At 44.5% G+C, this 16,392-nt stretch overlaps 1 protein-coding gene across 3 annotated transcripts in view; it reads left to right on the forward strand.

The window, feature by feature from the left end:
* Positions 1–16,392, forward strand: part of KCNIP4 (potassium voltage-gated channel interacting protein 4) — an 864,390-nt gene that overhangs the window by 150,009 nt on the left and 697,989 nt on the right. Inside the window, exon 1 of one of the 3 annotated variants that reach the window (XM_048848722.2) lies at positions 9,006–9,385. The exons of the other annotated variants lie outside the window; for them this stretch is intronic. Within the exon in view, the coding sequence (XP_048704679.1) occupies positions 9,298–9,385 (88 nt within the window). The 5' untranslated portion in view covers positions 9,006–9,297. Of the gene's footprint in view, positions 1–9,005; positions 9,386–16,392 lie in introns of those variants that run through there. 3 annotated transcript variants of the gene reach the window in all.

The following is a 16,392-nucleotide window of genomic DNA, read 5'->3' on the forward strand; positions in this document are numbered from 1 at the left end:
CACTGGGCCTTTGCAGGCACAGTGGGGGCATGTGTCAACTCAGTAGTTGGAATTCAGGTGGTATGTCTTTTTACATAGTCTGGTCTCTATTTTCAATGTGTCAATATATTGCTGGCTTCCTTTAAATTGATTTATGATGTTGGTCAGGGCTGAATTTAAATCTCTTCCTTGATGCTGTTATTAAATTTATCTATACTGTGTCAATTTCTAATACTGGTATACCTCAAGCTCCAAAGAGCACTGAGTGTATGGAAACCAGTGATAGGGAAACTAATTCCTTTTTGATTTTTCACAGGGAGCTCTGCTTTCTCTCTCATAGTCAACAATTCCATTTAATAGAAGTTCAGTCTAGTATGATGGAGTTATCATAACTCCAGATACTCTTTCAGTTAGAAATGGTGAGTTTGAATTCATGACATGTAATATTTGTGTGGTGAGGGCTAGCGACATAATTTCTATTAATTGGACATGGGAAATTTTTTAAGTTGAAAGTCCAAAGCTTCAAAAAGTCCACTTGCTGACAATACAAGAGTGATGTTTTGTTCTCCTGGAGTCTCTGCTTGTTTTTAAAAGATTCAGAGTTTTGATCATTTTAAAACATAGAATTCATTTGACAGAGTACACAAAACCATGATTCTCCAAATACTGCAGTAAATATTTTAGCATTCTGCACAAGTAATATTGGTACATCTTTGTGCAGTTAGCTTTTATTGTTAAATTGGCATACAGAGGTTCAATTTATATCGCACACTAAAAGACTCTAAGTACTCTAGCTTCTGCAGTGAGAATTTTAACATTGAATGCACAGTACTTAAGCATGTGACATGATAACTGCATTACACTATTCTGTGTTACAGCAGATACACACGGGTCTTGTTTATTTTCCAACATCTTTCTCTAGCTGCCTCCTATGGAAGGTCAGACCGTGAAGTTGCTTGTCTTGGACGTCATATTATGCTGGGGATGTGAACATTTAATTAAGCTAGTGAGGATGGTGTGGAAGGTTAAGGCAGCAGTTTCTAGTTGACTGTCTGCAATATAATTTGCTGTGTGAAAATGAATCCTTGGAGTAAACTCAAGGACTCTGAATGGACCAAAACAAGCATTCTGGTTATTCAGCTAGTTGCAGAGGAACTAAAAATCAAAAAGTCTAATGTTTTCAGAATTATTATTTTTTAATAAGTCAGGTTTTATGCTTCTAGCAGACTAGCTGCTATATTTATGAATAATATTATGTAAAGGTAATATGTTATATACAATTGTCATAAATATAAAGGGAAGGGTAAACCCCTTTGAAATCCCTCCTGGCCAGGGAAAAGCTCCTCTCACCTGGAAAGGGTTAAGAAGCTAAAGGTAACCTCGCTGGCACCTGACCAAAATGACCAATGAGGAGACAAGATACTTTCAAAAGCTGGGAGGAGGGAGAGAAACAAAGGGTCTGTGTGTCTGTCTATAGTCTGTCTTTGTCGGGGATAGACCAGGAATGGAGTCTTAGAACTTTTAGTAAGTAATCTAGCTAGGTACGTGTTAGATTATGATTTCTTTAAATGGCTGAGAAAAGAACTGTGCTGAATAGAAAAACTATTTCTGTCTGTGTATCTTTTTTGTAACTTAAGGTTTTGCTTAGAGGGGTTCTCTATGTTTTTGAATCTAATTACCCTGTAAGGTATCTACCATCCTGATTTTACAGGGGGGATTTCTTTATTTCTATTTACTACTATTTTTATTAAAAGTCTCCTTGTAAGAAAACTGAATGCTTTTTCACTGTTCTCAGATCCAAGGGTTTGGGTCTGTGGTCACCTATGCAAATTGGTGAGGCTTTTTATCCAACATTTCCCAGGAAAGGGGGGGTGCAAGTGTTGGGAGGATTGTTCATTGTTCTTAAGATCCAAGGGTCTGGGTCTGTATTCACCTAGGCAAATTGGTGAGGCTTTTTACCAAACCTTGTCCAGGAAGTGGGGTGCAAGGTTTTTGGGAAGTATTTTGGGGGGAAAGACGTGTCCAAACAGCTCTTCCCCAGTAACCAGTATTAGTTTGGTGGGGTAGCGGCCAATCCAAGGACAAAGGGTGGAATATTTTGTACCTTGGGGAAGTTTTGACCTAAGCTGGTAAAGATAAGCTTAGGAGGTTTTTCATGCAGGTCCCCACATCTGTACCCTAGAGTTCAGAGTGGGGGAGGAACTTTGACAACAATTTTGAAACTGTACATGCTGGAAATGTAGAACTGGTGAAAGTAATTTCTAGAATGCAGGAACTAGCTACTGGAATGGAACACATAACTTGTTGGCATTATGCTAAGAGTCTGTGATAACTTTTTCTAACAGTGTTTTCAGAAGAGCTGTTTGGTTTGTGGACATATTATTCTAAACACAGATATTTAGTGGAATATAAAAAAACATAGACAAAAGGAGTAGGCAGCAAAATAAATATTAATTCTCAATGGGCTAAGTCAACAAAAAGATCCATTAGTATTTGGGGCTACATTCTTAGAGGCATCATATTATGGGTTGGAGAGGTCATAGATCCATTTTAAGCTAACAGTGCAACTTGAGAGGGGAAGGCCTGGGCTCCTGTTGCAGTCACCTTGGAATATTGTAATCAGTTTTGGGTACCTCAGTAACCAGAAAGAAAGTGGGAGGGAGTTAAGAGAAGAGAGACAAAAATTGGAGGGATTGATGTAGAAGGATAGAATGAGAGTCAAATATATATAACCTGACCCGTGGTGTGCCACGACAGTTTTAATAAGGAATGCAGCAACTCATTTGCATACCTGAGGCTCCTGTTTCCAGCCCAAATGGGCTATTTTTAGCTGTCAGTTGCCAGGGTTTTTTAACACTTGCCAATTACAGTATTTTGGGCTATTTTACTGCCCCGCGGCTGCTCGGGAGTTCTTGGGAAGGAGGGAGCCTCCTGACCTGCCCCACCACTGCCGAGAGGCCCCACGCACTGCTTGTCTCATGTTGTGCCCCCTCCCCTTAGGTGACATTTGTAGCATGCGGAGTATTCTTGTCCAAGGGAGGGAGATTTTTTTTCTGCAAAAAGAAAAGGAGTACTTGTGGCACCTTAGAGACTAACCAATTTATTTGAGCATAAGCTTTCAGGAGCTACAGCTCACTTCATCCAATGCATCCGATGAAGTGAGCTGTAGCTCACGAAAGCTTATGCTCAAATAAATTGGTTAGTCTCTAAGGTGCCACAAGTACTCCTTTTCTTTTTGCAAATACAGACTAACACGGCTGCTACTCTGAAACCTTTTTTTCTGCAAAAAATCTGCTGCAGTTCTACCTTTCGCCCACCAGAGGCCACTGTGACGCCAGAACAGCCTGAGCCGGCTGAGGCTGGCTGGTCCGGAGGGCGGAGGCAAACAGCTGGCATGCGGGTGTCGGGTGCATTTTTTCCTCAAGTGAAAAGTCACAGCAGCCTTCTTGGAGCCAGGTTAGGAGGCAGAGCAGGCCCCATAGGGCTGCTGGAGGTCACAGGGCCACATGGGGAGGGGCAAGCTCCAGGTAGTCCCACATGGGGATGTGGGAGGGAGGCTCCAGGCAGGTCCATATGGGTAGGTCCATCCCATGGGCTGGATCTGGCCTGTGGGCCACCAGTTGGAGAACACACAGTCAGTCATGCAATGCATGCCTTGTACATGGCATGCCACTGAACCTGGCTAAGCAACAACTAAAAGGAAAAGTGGTCAACTGTATTGTGTGACAGCTGCCTATTATGCTAATCATCTCATAGTTACCTTGTCCTCCCTCATCTGTTTGTTGTATCCACCTGTTATCTCTTGCCATATTCTTACATTATAACTATTGAAATCACTATGATCTTCAGAAGGGGAATTCTCCTCTGAAAAGTGGGGAGGAAGATTAAAAAAAACATTTTATTACCTTTTGTATTTTTATATTTTCATAGAACATATGAGGGAGTGTACAGGGTAAATAGAAGTCTTGTCTCATCAGAGGCTATCATTTTCTTATGCATTAACTCTGCATCTGTAGCCTAAACTCACATTCTCTTTTTTGCTGCCATATTGCATTGTAAATTCATATCTTTACATGTGGCCTCCATGTCTGGTTTTATAAAACTGAATATTACACATTTGTACCCCAATTCTGAAAACACTTATGCACATAGTTAAACACACAAGTATTTCTGTTTGTATCAAATGGGACTACTGTGATTACTATTTTTTTATGGTAGCACCTAAAGGTCTCAGCCCCATTGTGTTAGGCACAAACGAAACATTACATTGCAGTGAATCATTAGAATAACCTTCTGTAATGCAGGCTGTGACAGGGTCAGGCCAGATGGCTACAGGAGAGTGATCCTATTGGGATCCAAGAAGTGTGCGGGTGGCAGCCTAAGGGGAGGAGCCAGAGGACCTGGAAGCCAAATGATTCTGGGGGGACAACTAATGAGATAAAAGGGATAGGAATGAGGTTAAAGGGTCAAATGAAGGGAACGTGACGGGGACACGGAGCAGAGAACCCTAGACAGTGCTCACTGCTCCTCGAAGGCGTCAAGGGAGCCAGCAGATGCCGCCCAGAGGAACTCTGCCTGGATGCGTGAGTGGACGGAGGATAAGAAATAGGCCCCACAATCACAGGAGACCCCATCGGCCAACCTCCTCTCCCTGGTTTTATAGATGGCCATTTTAGCTAGACTAGGAGGAGATTGACCAGGAGGTCCCGTGACTTTGTGGGGCCACGGATAGGGAGTGCATAGATAAGAAGGTGAGGGGAAAAGTGCAATCAAAAACGTAACAGGATGTCTAAGAGGAGCTGGAATAGGGGCTGTAACCTGGCACACTCCAGGTAAACAGAGGCCAGGGTCTCCCTCATGCTGGAGAAGGGGCAGATGTCCGGGACAGGGATGAACCGCGCCAAGTACACGCCCGTGCTCATGGCTCCGTGAAGGAGCGCTACAGGAGAGTGATAGAAGGTAGATATATTAGCCCCAGATTAAGCAGGTTCCTTTCCCTGAGTAAGATAATAGGCTGTTCCAGAACAATCAGGAAGTTGCTGGAACCAATTAAGGCAGGATAATTAGGACACCTGGAGCCAATTAAGAAGCTACCAGAATCAATTAGGACAAGCAGGCTAATCAGGACACCTGGGTTTAAAAAGGACCTCAGTTCAGTTAGTGAGGTGTGTGTGAGGAGCTGGGAGCAAGAGGCACAAGAAGTTGAGAGTAAGTAGGCGTGCTGTGAAATACATTTGTTACCAGACATCAGGAGGAAAGTCCTGTAGTGAGGATAAAGAAGGTGTTGGGAGGAGGCCATGGGGAAGTAGCCCAGGGAGTTGTAGCTGTCACGCAGCTGTTACAAGAGACACTGTAGACAGTTGCAATCCACAGGTCCCTGGGCTGGAACCTGGAGTAGAGAGCGGGCCCAGGGTCCCCCCTCAACTCCCTATTTGAGACAAGAGGAGGTGACCTGGACTGTAGGTCCCACCAGAGGGGAAAGTCCCTGGTCTATCCTCCGACCCACTAGGTGGGTCAGCAGAGACTTTGGGGATTGTTCTCCTCCCTTTCTCCATGCTGGCCAGTGATGAGGTTAGCTGAGTGAAAGGCAGGTTTGAGCCACTAGCAAAAGTGGCCAAACTGAGGGCTGCCGTGAATCTCTGAGGCGAGCAAATCCGCCAATAAGCGCAGGACCCACCAAGGCAGAGGAGGAACTGTGTCACAAGGCATAAAGATGAAATCCTTGCCCCACTGATATCAAAGGCAAAACTTACATTGATTTCCGTAAAAGAAAAGGAGTACTTGTGGCACCTTAGAGACTAACAAATTTATTTGAGCATAAGCTTTCGTGAGCAACAGCTCAGATGAAGTGAGCTGTCGCTCACGAAAGCTTATGCTCAAATAAATTGGTTAGTCTCTAAGGTGCCACAAGTCCTCCTTTTCGCGAATACAGACTAACATGGCTGCTACTCTGAAACCATTGATTTCTCTGTGGCCAGGATCTCACCCTTTATTTTGTAATACTGCACCTTCACATATAATTAAAAGGGACCATCTTAATTTCTGTCATATGGGGTACTGGAACATTGAACAAGTGTTAACATAAAGTCTTTGTTTTTTCAGTATTCTGTACTGGGATAGGAAGTAGTAATGCTGCTGCTGCTTAGCATATGCAAAACATGCCTCGGGTGGCACATAACCAGGATTCATCAGTGAATTTGGTCCACTAGTTGGATCATTAGCTTCCCCTGCCCGGGCCGGATACAGATGGGGCATGCAACATGAATGGTGATGCATGCCCCCCAGTAATGCTACTGAAATAATGTTAATTAATTCATCTCCCTGGTGTTACTAGTTAGTGATAAGAGAGTGGTTCCAAAGACTTTGTTCAGCACAGTTTGTTAGACAGGGATAGTATTGGAGTGTAGTGTAAAGGCCTGATTTTTGCCAGGTGTTGAGCTATTCTCAAGAGATGTTGAGTAGAGCTGGGGGAAAAAATTCAGACTAATTGTTTATTCACCAGAAAATGCAGTTTTGGATCACCTAAAACTATAAGCAAATTTGACATAAATTGACCAAATTTAAATCCTGCATGAAGGCAAGGGGTTAGACTAGATGCAACTTGTGGTCCCTTCTAACCCTATGATTCTATGATAATTTTAACCAGAAAGTTTGTTTTCAGACTTTGGTACCATTTGCAACAGGCTGGAGGAAAAAGAGGTAGTCCTCCTTACAACTTTTAGCCCAGTGGTTGGGGCATTCACCCAAGATGTGGGGAACCTGGGAATTCTACCCTCTGCCTTATGTGAAGCAGGATGTGAATTTGGGTCTCCCACCTCTCACCAGTGTGCACTGGACTGTGGGATATTCTGGGGCAGTCCCCTCTCCATCTCTCCTGTTGAAACTGTTCTACTTTGTTTAAAATACTGAAATAGTGAACTCACCGTCGGTTGGAATCGTTAACATTAGATTAGATATTTTTCTATCCTTTAACCCAGCTTCTGGAAATAATTCTATGGCCTGGATAGGTGGGGTGTCAGGCAGGGTGGTCGTGGTGGTCTCTTCTGGACTTCAAGTCTATGAATATACGAATTCCCCTGTTCATTCCCTTCCTTCATGGGCCATGGAGAAACCAGGAAGCTATGCATTGCCCTCTACATGCTTATAGCACTTGCAGCTCTGCATTAAGATAACGATTGTAATCTCATGCTTCAGGGCTTCAGCCAGTGGCCGGCAAGGGTCAGGAAGGGTCATTTCCCCCACCCGCTCCACCCCAATGCATAACTAGTCAGAAGTATTATGGGTTGGGTTTTTTGCCTTCTTCTAAAGCACAATGCATGACCACAGCTGGAGATGGGATACTAGACAGGGCAGGCCTGTGCTCTGAGGTTGTACAAAGAATCCTTTTAGATGACTAGTTGGTGTCTTCCTCACACACTCATGGTCCAACTGATCACCAGATCTGGGGTTGGGAAGGCATTTTTCTCCGAGGTCAGATTGGTAGGGACCTTTTGGCTTTTTCACTTTCCTCTGCAGCACGGAGCATGGATCACCTGCTATGATGACCTGGACTGATCCCACTTAATCAATTTCCTACCATTCCAGGGACTTGGGCACAGGCTGGGCACTTCAGTGTTTCCTATTCTCTGGCTATGACACAACAGTTTAGACTCCTGAAGGCTAAAATCCTTTAGGCTGACCCAAGTTATTGGGCTCAACATAGGGGTAACTGTGTAGCATTAAATTTTCTGAGGTACACAGGAAGTCATACTGCGTGATCTGATGATCCCTTCTGACCTGAAACTCTATGAAATCTATGAAACATGATATGAAACACTATCCCTACTCAGAGTTCAATGGTAAAAAATGCTTACAGATGTGCTCACACAGATGTTATGATTTTTTTAAAGAGGAATGCACAAAAATGTTTCACTTGGTCAATGCTGTCATTAAAATTAGATCAGACTGTGATTTTTCCTCTGTTAAGCTTTCCCATAATGGGTTCCATGTCTTTTAACTTTATTAGACATTACATATTACACTACTCTGTAATGCAATATCCAGATAATTTAGTTTTCTGTTTGTCTACATAGTATTGGGAGTTATCCCTGTAAATAAACTGTTTGATACACTAGAAAAAAGCAGTCTGTTTGGTGTTTTCTTTTTCATGTATGAAATACTCAGCAATTACTCTGAAAATTAAACTTCCTAAAAGAGAATTCTTCTCCCTTATGCAAGCTAAAGAATCAAGAATTTGTATCTGGCGGGAAAGGGCAGGTTTTTCAGTAGTTGTGGGATGGTCTCTTTTAGGTCATGGAGTGGTAGCAGTCATTTCACAGATGCTACTGCAGCTTTACACACAAACACACCCAATGGGGGTTTTAGCTGTTAGACCTTCACACCCACAAACCCACTAATCATGCCATAGTCTACCTTCAAGCCATTCCTTTGAGTATGGAGGTTGCAGAGCAGATGCACCCCTGCAGAACACAACTCCACAGTCCTAGGTGGGGGTTCCATACTGTACCCCCTCTGAACAGTGTAACTCACTAGTTTTATAGCAATCTGAGATTTCCACTGCCCTTAGTTGGGTTGAAGGATTTATCCATTAACATTTAGATCAATTGGGCTGCCCTTGCAAGAAATTAACATGTTGGCAGGTAACTTTCAGCTTAAAATTTTGTTTTCATTCCAGCAGGTGAGGTATTATAGAAAGAACATTGTATATAATTTTACTGTGACTTACTATGTATCTGACCTTGAACAGCATGCTTTCCATATTTTCCCTGTTCATAATATCCAGCACTAGGATATTTTGTAAAAACTCTGTTGCTGTTCAACGGTAATTTTTCCCAGTAAAATGGAAATCAAACAGGGTCCTGCCATCTATCGCTCCCCACCTGCTTACATGCTGATTCATTGATGAGGACAAATCTGTGTGTAGAGGGGGCATGCAGGCCCCGCCTCTGACTCAGTGGTCTGTGCGGTTGCAGTATCTACTGAGGAGATTGCTGTGTAAGTGAATCTCTGTTATACTATATCCAGTTTACTACAAGTGTTCATTTTCAGATAGCCTGTCTATATTGTCAGACAAGGAACTGAGTGACCATACTGATCAGCATCCTGTTATCAGTTCATTATTGTACTTTCATCTGTATTCAAATCAACTAGCTATTTAAGGAATCTCCTTTTCAGACACCAGAGGTAAATCCAAAGGAGCTTGTTGGCTTTAACAAGGCAAGTTGTAAGACAGACTGTGATATAAACTGGGACGGAAGTTTTCTGTCAGAAACTATTCTCTTTATTGGCTCTTCTCAGAGGAATACCTTATTGCTTAAGATGAGTGGCTGTAGAAAGCGCTGTAAACGTGAAATATTGAAATTTGCCCAGTATCTTCTCAGGCTAATCACAGGTTCTCTTCATACAGGTAATGATTCTTTTTCTTTATAGTCAAAATGTGCAGTGTGGTAACATTGTAGCTAAGTTTAAAATAGTCAGTATATTGCTTTGTGCTGTGAACTGTTCATCTTGTAAAAAAATACAGTATAATAAATTTACGGAAGTATACAGCTAAGTATAATAATTTAAGGAATTTATGGCTAAGTATAATGAATTATTATATACAGTTCTGGTTTTGCTACTGTATATACTGACTGTATAATTACATTCACACCTGAATTAGAAGTGTGTGTGTGTGTGTGTGTGTGTGTGTGTGTGTGTGAAAGAGAGAGAGAGATGTAATAGAAAGTACACACACACTGTGTGCAGGGAATTGTTAGTTTTTTTTTTCTCACCTTCTCTTGCTTATGTTGTTTTACCTGGGCAATCAGATTACAGTGTAGAAAACTGACATTAATATTCTCTTACAGGTTACTAGGGTTTTTGCTGATCTTGTACTGTAAATCAGCTAGGTGTTAATATAACATTTAAAATCCCATTACAAAATATCTATACAAAGCATTGACCTTGAGAGCATTTGAAATCTGTGAAATACCTGTGATACATTTGTTCTGACATTACAGTAACTGAAATAAAAATTCATAAGCTTATATTGTTGCTTTTTTTAAATTTGGACCAAATGCTAAATTTGGACAAGTAGCTGATTTTGCTTTTAAAATACAAGGCTCAGCAGACAATGCAGGTGTACTCTTAAATAACACTTTGGAAAATATATTTTTTCCACTGTAATAGGCATTCTTCATATTCGTGCCAGATGACAGAGATACATAGGTTGGCTTGTATAATAGCATGTCATTCTGGAACACTAAAATATAACTGCTTTTTTTGGATGCTAAATATAACTTTTAATTTACTTCCTTGATCAAAACATAAATCAGAACTCTGAGTACAGTTTAATATGTAATAATTAAAAATACTAAAAACTATTGTTGAAAAATAAATTCCATTCAAATCAGTATAAGTAACAACTTTCTGAATAAATTTTCAAAAGTTACTGATGTTGCTCTTGAATATGTTTACTTAAAAGTCAGTGCTAGGAGACTTGAAACAAAATTACAAAGATTAAATTTCATAAATAATTGTAACATTGTTAAATAGAAGGAGTGGAAAATGTCAATGCGTGGTTAGTAGCCATTATGGTATAAACATTGACAACCAGGGTTTAAATAAGGGTGTTCTAGCTTTGAACCTCTGTTATGGCCTTTTGGTAACTCTGAGTACTGTACAAAGTTCATTAATAGCAACTAACTATATAATTGTTGTCTAAAGCAGGGTTGGGCAACCTTTTTGGCCCGAGGGCCACATCGGGGTTGCGAAATGGTATGGAGGACTGGGTAGGGAAGGCTGTGCCTCCCCAAACAGCCTGGCCTCTGCCCCCTGACTGCCCCCCTCAGAACCCCCTGACCCATCCAACCCCCCCCCCCAGCTCCTTGTCCCCTGACCGCCCCCTCCCTGGACCCCACAACCTATCCAACCCCCCCGCTCCCTGTCCCATGACTGCCACTACCCCTATCCACACCCCCACCCCTGACAGTCCTCCTGGGACTCCCACGCCTATCCAACCCCGCCCTGCTCCCTGTCCCCTGACTGTGCCCCGGGACCCCTGTCCCTAACTATCTCCCTAGGACCCCACCCCCTATCCAACCCCCCCAGTCCCTGTCCCCCCCGACCCCTCGGGACCCCACCCCCAATCCAACCCCCCCCATTCCCTGTCTCCTGACTGCCCCTCTGCCCCATCCAACTGCCCCCGTTCCCTGACTGCCCCCGGGGCCTCCTGCCCCTTATTGAAGCCTCCCTACCCCCTTACCATGCCACTCAGAGTGGCAGGATAGGCTTATTTGGAAGCCTGGGAGGTAGGCAGGCACAAGCCACGTTACCCGCATGACGGAGTTGCTGCAGGGGAGGGGCCGGGGTGAGCCACCCCGGCCGAGAGCTCAGGGGCTGTTCAGGATGGTCCCACGGGCCAGATGTGGCCTGCAGGCCGTAGTTTATCCACCGCTGGTCTAAAGCCTCCCTATCTTTGTATTTAGAATAAATACGATTTCCTGTTCCAGGACTTTCTTAAAGGGTATGTCTACACTACAAAATTAGGTCAAATTTATAGAAGTCGATTTTTTAGAAAGCGATTTTAGACAGTCGATTGTGTGTGTCCCCACTAAGCGCATTAAGTCGGCAGAGTGCGTCCACAGTACCGAGGCTAGCTTCAGGGCGTTGCATTGTGGGTAGCTATCCAACAGTTCCTGCAGTCTCTGCCACCCAGTGGAATATTGGGTTAAGCTCCCAATGCCTGATGGGGCAAAAACATTGCCGCGGGTGGTTTTGGGTATGTGTCGTCAGACACCCCTCCCTCCGTGAAAGCAATGGCAGACAATCGTTTTGCGCCTTTTTTCCATGCGGGCACCATACTGCTTTCAGCAGATGGTGGAGTAGGTCTGCAAACTGTCATCATCGAATGACCACTTCAGCTGCCACTCTGCTCTCCTGATGCTATGAATCCACCTCGCAGGTCCTCTATATGACCGTCGTCATCCACCACTTCTGCTGCCACTCTGCTCTCCTGCTCTCCTGGTGGTCTCGCAGGGCCACTTCTGCTGCAACTCTGCTCAGCTGCTCTTGTCTCTCCATAATATGGCAAGCGTGCAGCCCACTCAGCTGTTGTGTCCTGGCAACAAACAGTGCAGTAGGTCTGCAAAACTGGTCATCCAACCACCGCTTCCCCTGCAACTCTGCTCTCATGCAGACGCCATACCACGGCAAGCATGGAGCCTGCTCAGATCACCGCAGCAGTTATGAGCATTGTAAACACCTCGTGCATTATCATGCAGTATATGCAGAACCAGAACCTGCAAAAGCAGGCGAGGAGGCAATGGCAGCGCGGAGACGAGAGTGATGAGGACATGGACACAGACTTCTCTCAAAGCATGGGCCCCAGTAATTTGGACATCTTCATGGCAATGGGACAGGCTCATGCCATGCATCGCTGATTCTGGGCCCGGGAAACAAGCACAGAGTGGTGGGACCGCATAGTGTTGCAGGTCTGGAATGATTCCCAGTGGCTGCGAAACTTTTGCATGCATAAGGCACTTTCATGGAACTTCGTGACTTGGTTTCCCCTGCCCTGAAGCACAAGAATACCAAGATGAGAGCAGCCATCACAGTTCACAAGCGAGTGGTGATAGCCCTCTGGAAGCTTGCAATGCCAGACAACTACCGGTCAGTTGGGAATCAATTTGAAGTGGGCAAATCTACTGTGGGGGCTGCTGTGATCCAAGTAGCCAACACAATCACTGAGCTGCTGCTATCAAGGGCAGTGACTCTGGGAAATGTGCAGGTCATAGTAGATGGTTTTGCTGCAATAGGATTCCCTAACTGTGGTGGGGCGACATATCCCTATCTTGGGACCGGACCACCAAGGCAGCCAGTACATAAAACGCAAGGGGTACTTTTCAATGGTGCTACAAGCACTGGTGGATCACAAGGGATGTTTCACCAACATCAACGTGGGATGGCTGGGAAAGGTACATGACGCTCGCGTCTTCAGGAACTCTGGTCTGTATGAACAGCTGCAGCAAGGGACTTACTTTCCAGACCAGAAAATAACCACTGGGGATGTTGAAATGCCTATAGTTATCGTTGGGGACCCAGCCTATCCCTTAATGCTCATGAAGCCATTCCCAGGCACCCTGGACAGTGGTCAGGAGCTGTTCAACTATTGGCTGAGCAAGTGCAGAATGGAGGTAGAATGTGCATTTGGACGTTTTAAAAGCGCACTGGCGGTTTTACTGACTCGGTTAGACCTCAGCAAAACCAATATTCCTGTTGTTATTACTGCTTGCTGTGTGCTCCACAATATCTGTGAGAGTAAGGGAGAGATGTTTATGGTGGGGTGGGAAGTTGAGGCAAATTGCCTGGCCACTGATTACACGATTAGAAGAGCACAGCAGGGCGTGCTGTGCATCAGAGAAGCTTGGCTGACCTGGCTACGGTGTGAGAGTTCTGTTTGTTTCTCCTTGATGAAAACCTGTCCCTTTGGTTCACTCTACTTCCCTGTAAGCCAACTGCCCTCCCCTCCCCTCTTTGATCACCGCTTGCAAAGGCAATAAAGTCATTGTTGTTTCAAATTCATGCATTCTTTATTAATTCGTCACACAAATAACTGCCAAGGTAGCCCTGGAGGGGTGGGGGAGGAGGGAAGCACCAGGTGGGGTTGGGGAGGAGGGAAGGACAAGGCCACACTGCACTTCAAAATTTATTGAATGCCAGCCTGTTGCTTGGGCAGTCCTCTGGGGTAGAGTGGTTGGCTGCCCGGAGCCCCTCCCTTTTCCCCCCTCCCCACGTTCTTGGGCATCTGGGTGAGGAGGCTATGGAACTTGGGGAGGAGGGTGGTTGGTTACACAGGGGCTGCAGTGGTGGTCTGTGCCTTTCCTGCTCCTCAACCATATGCCGGAGCATATCATTTTGATCCTCCAGTAGCCTCAGCATTGCATCCTGCCTCCTTTCATCATGCTCCCTCCACTTGTCCTCTCACACGTCCCTCCTGTCCTCGCATTCATTTTGTGCTTTCCTAGACTCTGCCATTGTCTGCCTCCATGCATTCTGCTGGGCTCTTTCAGTTTGGGTGGACTACATGAGCTCAGAGAACATTTCATCGCAAGTGCATTTTTTTGGCCTACTTATCTACACGAGCCTCTGGGACGGAGATGCTAATCGCAGTGTTGAAACATTTGCAGCTGCAGGAGGAAAAAAAGGAGATTTAAATTGCCAATGTGTCTTTTTAAATTTTAAAGGACGGGCTGATGTTTTCAGGTTAACGTGCAGCACAAACCCGACTAAAGCCCCCCACGCACACCCAATTCTCTGAGATGATCGCTTAACCCCTCCCCCCACCGCACGGCTAACAGCGGGGATGATTTCTTTTCAGCCACAGGGAAACAGCCCAGCAGGAACAGCCACCTCTGAATGTCCCCTTAATGAAATTTCCCTATTTCAACCAGGTGACCATGAATGATATCGCTCTCCTAAGGATACCACAGAGAGATAAAGAACGGATGTTGCTTGAATGCCAGCAAACACGGGGACCACATGATGCCATGCTTTGTTATGCATTGATTCCAGACTATGTGTGGCCTGCCGTGGTAAAGTGTCCTACCATGGAGGACGCAGTAAGGCTGCCCTCCCCAGAAACCTTTTGCAAAGGCTTTGGGAGTACCTCCAGGACAGCTTCATTGAGATGTCCCTGGAGGATTTCCGCTCCATCCCCAAACACGTTAACAGACTTTTCCAGTAGCTGTACTGGCCACGAATGCATCCCAAGTCTCCAGAGGATTAAACATGCTTGCTTTTAAACTGTGTATTATATTTACAAAGGTACACTCACCAGAGCTGCCTTCCTCATCTTCAAGGTCCGCTAGCCTGGGTTGGGAGGGTATTGGCTCCAGGGTGATAAACAGTTCCTGGCTGTCGGGGAGAACCGTTTCTCCACTTGCCTGGTGTGCACTATCCTCAACCTCCCCCTCCTCATCATCTTCCTCGTCCCCAAAATCCCCATTCCTGTTGCGTGAGACTCCCTTGCAGGAGTCCACGTACAGGGTGTGGGGTAGTTGTAGGGGCACCCCATAGAATTGCATGCAGCTCATAGAAGCAGCATGAATGGGGCTCTGATCCCAAGCAGGCGTTTGTCTCTTGGGTTTTTTGGTAGGCTTGCCTGAGCTCCTTAAGTTTCTCACAACACTGCTGTGGGTCCCTGTTATAGCCTCTGTTCTTCATGCCCTTGGAGATTTTTTCAAATATTTTGGCATTTTGTCTTTTGGAACGGAGTTCTGATAGCATGGACACGTCTCCCCATACAGCGATCAGATCGCAAACCTCCTGTTCGGTCCATGTTGGAGCTCTTTTGCAATTCTGGACTCCATGGTCACCTCTGCTGATGAGATCTGCACCGTCACCTGTGGTGATCAGCTTGCCACACTGGCCAAACAGGAAATGAAATTCAAAAGTTCATGGGCCTTTTCCTGTCTACTTGGCCAGTGCATCTGAGTTGAGAGTGCTGTCCAGAGTGGTCACAATGGAGCACTGTGGGATAGCTCCCAGAGGCCAATACCGTCAAATTGTGTCCACACTAACCCAAATTCAACCCGGTGATGTTGATTTCAGCGCTAATCCCCTCGTCGGGGAGGACTACAGAAATCGATTTTAAGAGCCCATTAAGTCGAGAAAAATGGCTTTGTTGTGTGGCCGGGTGCAGGGTTAAATCGATCTAACGCTGCTAAATTCGACCTAAACTCATAGTGTAGACCAGGGCTTAGTCTAGCATGGTTTGCCCTTTGTGTGTTGTATCAAATGTCAGATTTTTTTGAAATGCTGGTTTCATGTTGCTGTGGGTTGCTATGGAAATTAAGTAATGTACTATGTAAGAAGAAAGCTTTTTTGGAAATGAATGCCTGCATTCTCCTACTTTCATAAAGTAGTTTAACCTATTCCTCTGCTTCATACCAGATAAAATGGATTTTCCATTATTTTATTCTGTTTTCAGTTTGTTGTCTCTGCCTACAAGCGTCTTAAATTCATAATTTTGAAACCATTTTCTAGATAAAAGTATAATGAATTATTATGGGTTGGGTTATTATGATAATGAATTTTACGTTACATTATCTACTGAAGTTCTTACAGTTAAAATTCAGCACTCTAGAACAGTGGCTCTCAACCTTTCCAGACTACTATACTCCTTTCAGGAGTCTGATGTGCCTTGTGTACCCTCAAGTTTCATTTCACTTTAAAATGACTTGCTTTGAAAATCAGAAATAAAAAGACAAAAGTGTCACAGCGCACTATTAATGAAAAATTGTGAAATTTTAGTTTGTACTGACTTCACTAGTTCATTTCATGTAGCCTGTTGTAAAACTAGGCATATATCTAGATGAGTTGATGTACTCCCTGGAAGATCTCTCTGTACCCCAAGGGGTATGTGTACCCTTG

This window comes from Caretta caretta, chromosome 4 (assembly GCF_965140235.1).
Source record: "Caretta caretta isolate rCarCar2 chromosome 4, rCarCar1.hap1, whole genome shotgun sequence".
Classification (NCBI taxonomy): Eukaryota; Metazoa; Chordata; order Testudines; family Cheloniidae; genus Caretta; species Caretta caretta.